This window comes from Rutidosis leptorrhynchoides, unplaced genomic scaffold, assembly GCF_046630445.1.
Source record: "Rutidosis leptorrhynchoides isolate AG116_Rl617_1_P2 unplaced genomic scaffold, CSIRO_AGI_Rlap_v1 contig226, whole genome shotgun sequence".
NCBI lineage: Eukaryota > Viridiplantae > Streptophyta > Magnoliopsida > Asterales > Asteraceae > Rutidosis > Rutidosis leptorrhynchoides.
Window position 1 is genome coordinate 66,583 of NW_027266475.1, and position 4,914 is coordinate 71,496.

Consider the following 4,914-nt stretch of genomic DNA (forward strand, 5'->3'; position numbering starts at 1 on the left):
GAAATTGATGCCGTAGAACTAATTTACATCTTCTCAATCAAAATAATTTAGCATCTATCATTTTATAATCAATTTTTTCTAGAGACACCATTTGAATCCCCGGATACTACCCTAGTCTTCAATAAAACTCAATTCCTCCGGATTTCACTTGGATTGGATTGATTGGATTAGTATGCATTAACCATAGTAACCGAATTGTGTAAAACAAAAAAAAAAAATTGAACTAGTTATGGACTGGTATATTGAAATCAGAGCGGTCAAGCCCAATGATCGGCCCATTTAAATATTCGGTTGAATCAACATGTCAATTGAAACTGAATGCACGCGACATATTGGGGCGTGAAGCATTGTCCCCTCTCTGTGTCTTGTACTCTTGTTTGTTGTTCATTTCATTGCAAGAAGGAGATGTGAGTTTATTTAGTTACTTAAAATAGACTGATTGATTGGGTTTGTTTGTTTCGTTTGTTTGTCATCTTCTCCAAAAATACATGGGCAAGACTTACGTACGCTTTTTTATGTACGCTACGTACGCTTCTCTGCTTTAAACAGTTATACTGTTGGTCAAACGTACAACCGTTTAAAGCAGAGAAACATACGTAACGTACGTAAGGAAGCGTACCTAAATTTTTTCCAAAATACATTCCCTATGTCTCGACCACCAAATTACGAATTTCAAAAATGGTGGAACCAACAAAGAGACCAACCACCCCATCATCATCATCATGACCTCAACAACCACCACACTAATCCAAATCCATTCCTCACCGTCGACATCACTGCTGGTGCTAGTGGTACCAGTAACCCCACCACTCCCTCCTCCTCCACTGCCGCCGACAAAGACCGCTCCCGAAGTGCTCGTCAGCTCTCCGGACTCTACCTTCTAAAGTTTCACCACATCGCCGCCTCCGTCGCGTCCATCGCACACGCCTTCGTAAACCTCCTACGCACTGCCAATCGCCGAATACAAAACTCACCTCCATCGCACTCGTCGGATTCCTCCACCTCTAGGTTCTACCGCCTCATCAAATCCTTCCTAATCCTAGTGATCTTCTTGCTAGTTTTCGAGCTCCTTGCTTATTTCAAAGGATGGCATTTCGAGCCTCCTTCTGTAGGTTCGGCTACCGTTTTCGCCGAGAAGATGTATGCGATTTGGTTGGAGATTCGAGCCAATTGGCTGGCCCCGCCGCTACAGACCATGGCCAATGCTTGTATCCTTCTCTTCTTGATTCAATCCGTGGATCGTATCGTGTTGATTTTAGGATGTTTTTGGATAAAGTTCAGGAGGTTGAAGCCAGAAGCCAACTTGGAGTTCGTGGAAGGGCAAAATGTGGAAGACTACCCGATGGTTTTGGTTCAGATTCCAATGTGCAATGAGAGGGAGGTAAGCAGTATGTAATTTTCGAAACCCTTTACTCTCTTGCAGTGCAAGCCAGTTTTACTTCATTTGATATTGAATTTGATTGATAATGCTGTTCCTAGTTATTATTATTGGTTTTAATTAATGAGAGATTAGGGAAAGTTAAAAGCTTGGTGTTACTAAATTGAATTAACGTGTTCCAACTGGCGTTTTATACACTGTTTGTTTGATTAGTGGTTGGCTTAGTGGCATAGAAGAAACTGTGTGTGTGTGTGTGTCTAGTTTTAGCTCACTATTGTTTTGTACATCGTCTCCAGTACGGCAGCAAGTTGCTGTTGAGACTTCGTATTTACTGACAGGCATACTTAATAATGAATTTTTTGAATTTCAAAGTGCTGGTGTGTCCTATAAGTTAAGAAAAGGTTGACACCTAAGCATAAAAAATACTTAGCTCCGGACTTGATTGCGTTTGAGTTGAGTGAAATTTCAAGTGCTTTTAGCTCTACTTACATAATGTAGACTGGTTATTACATAATATAAAGCTGATACTCTACTGCATTCTTGCATTGTCATTCCATAATGTATCTGCCAAAGCTGTGGTTACTTGAACGATAGATGCTCTTTTGTTTTTAGATGGTGAGAGTTTCTTGGATTCGTTAGTGCTCAAACTTATCATCATCTGTTAGATTTTAAGAAGAAACTAATTGAAGGATTCATTCCTAGCAACAAATTTAAGTTCAAGTTTCCTTTTTTTTTCTTCCTTTTCTTGTGATATAATGGTTTAGCCCACAACATATTTGCTATGTCAACTAAGCACCTGAACATTTTTTGGTCATCAATTATTGCATTTGCAAGTAAACAATTTGTTCTCCTTTTTTTTTCTTTCTCCATACCAGTTTGTTTTGTTTTGGAGATTAGATGTTTCATTAGATCACTTGGTAAGCATTGTTTCATTCCTGCTCCATTTATAAGATCCTTCACTGATGGTTACAGTGTTACCAACAATCCATTGGGGCTGTTTGTGTCATGGATTGGCCTAAGGAGAGAATGCTCGTACAAATTCTTGATGATTCTGATGACTCAGACGTGCAGCATCTCATCAAGTCGGAAGTGCGGAAATGGCAACAAAGGGGAGTGCACATAATATACAGACATCGACTTTTACGAACAGGCTACAAGGCAGGGAAACTCAAGTCTGCAATGAACTGTGAATATGTTAAAGATTATCAGTTTGTAGCCATATTTGATGCAGATTTCCAGCCGGCTTCCGACTTCTTGAGGAAAACTATACCTCATTTTGAGGTAATGAAAGCTTCTTGGTTGTCAGTTATAATATCTTGGTAATTTTCCAGTCGAACTTGGAATTAGCATTTCTAAAAGGACTTTTATGGTTTGTGAGTATATGCATTCTTACGCCTATGCTGCAAGTTGGTAATTTTTATTTTTTTGTAGAAATTATGCTATGCGAAGAGTTAATAAATGTATTCATTTCTGAAAGGACTCATCCCTTCTGAGAACAAAAATGAGAATGATTAAAACTTCATATCTAATATTTCTGTTGGATGGGTGAATTGCCCTTTCTGAAATTAAGACTTGTTGCTACCAAAGCTTCGTTTCTCTGCTTGATGCTTACTCTGAGTTTTAGATACTGAAGGATAAAAATGTTTTATTTCCCTATTCACCTAGTTACATGCGCATGTTAGGTTGTTAATGCTCTCATTATCTTTTTACAGAGTATTTTATATTTGTTTCCTCTCTTAAATAGTTTAGTTAGCAAGTCAACTTTTGGTGTTTGTTTGCCCCTATGCCTTGGCATCAGTTTCAGTATATGATGTAATGGTGCACTGGCTAGAGTTTGAGGTACTAAAGAGGAATGGTTTGAACTGTCACTTTCGAGATACGTGTAACATGCTGATTTGGGTCTTTTAAAACATGCTGCATACTCAAAATTATGTAATCTCTGAACATGGAGCATTTCTCTAATTATTTACTCGGCTCAGTCGTTAGATATACAGATTCGTCTTTAATCTAATAAGAGGTGAACTTTTCTTTCTTTTGAAGGGGAATGATGATCTGGCATTGGTCCAAACAAGGTGGACCTTTGTAAACAAGGATGAAAACTTGCTCACGAGATTGCAGAACATCAACTTATCTTTCCACTTTGAGGTCGAGCAACAGGTCAACGGTATATTCATCAATTTCTTTGGTTTCAATGGGACAGCTGGCGTCTGGAGAATTCAGGCCCTCGAGGAAAGTGGTGGATGGTTAGAACGAACCACTGTAGAAGACATGGATATTGCTGTCAGAGCTCACCTTTGTGGATGGAAATTCATATATTTGAATGACGTTAAGGTCTCTGATCAATTCCTATTTACATCTTGTCTGTGTATTATTACGTGATTATAAACTCTGGCTTATCACTCTATCTTCTTGCAGTGTCTTTGTGAACTTCCAGAATCATATGAGGCATATAAAAAACAACAATACCGCTGGCATTCAGGGCCAATGCAGTTATTTCGCTTGTGCTTCTTTGACATTCTTCGATCAAAGGTATGTTAATACTTTTTTGTGTTTTTCATCTTGATTTGCATACATATAAAGTAGTCATTGCATTTTATTATTTTTAATATTTTGCAGATGTCTGTCTTCAAGAAAGCCAATTTAATATTTCTTTTCTTCCTTCTACGGAAGCTTATACTGCCTTTCTATTCATTCACTCTATTCTGCATCATTCTTCCATTATCAATGTTCATAACCGAAGCTCAGTTACCAGCATGGGTTGTCTGTTACGTTCCCGGAATCATGTCTATCTTGAATATCCTTCCGGCACCGAGGTCATTTCCTTTCATAGTACCCTACCTACTATTTGAAAACACAATGTCAGTGACCAAGTTCAACGCCATGATATCGGGGTTGTTTCGTTTTGGAAGTTCTTACGAGTGGATAGTTACGAAAAAGTTAGGAAGATCTTCGGAAGCAGACCTCGTTGCGTTTGCCGAAAAGGAATCTGAAACTTCGATCGAAACCGCAAGCCTGATCAGATCCTCATCGGAATCGGGCATTGATGAGCTGAACAAGATTGAGTTGGTAACAAAGAAAATGGGGAAAACAAAGAGAAACCGTCTATACAGAAAAGAGCTCGTTCTTGCCTTCATACTGTTAACTGCCTCGATTAGGAGTCTGTTGTCGGCTCAAGGAATTCATTTCTACTTCTTGTTATTTCAAGGAGTCACATTTTTAGTGGTTGGTCTAGATTTGATAGGAGAACAGGTGAGTTGATTAGGTCAATTGTATTTATACTTTTCTTGCCCACAACAAAATGAGGCGAGCGTTATTAGATCATTTGCATTTCAAAGTTTTGTACGATTAGTTATTTATAGACTTGTCGAATATATTTATTTTTAAATTGGTTTTTAGACTTCGTCGGTTGTTTTAATCGTAGAGCAGACTAGCTTCTCAAGCAATTTAGATGGAGAAATATTCCACGAAAATGCCTCGACTCGGAGATCATCAATTTATGTTAACTACCCGTTGATCACATCAGTTTGTTGCGATCA

General features: G+C 38.5%; 1 protein-coding gene across 1 annotated transcript; it reads left to right on the forward strand.

The window, feature by feature from the left end:
• The first annotated feature begins 646 nt into the window (after positions 1–646).
• LOC139882092 (probable xyloglucan glycosyltransferase 6) lies at positions 647–4,636 on the forward strand. Its single transcript, XM_071866467.1, has 5 exons — positions 647–1,381; positions 2,351–2,659; positions 3,419–3,709; positions 3,794–3,907; positions 3,995–4,636. Exons 1-5 carry the CDS (start codon positions 647–649, stop codon positions 4,634–4,636), a joined length of 2,091 nt encoding a protein of 696 aa, XP_071722568.1.
• Positions 4,637–4,914: the final 278 nt, after the last annotated feature.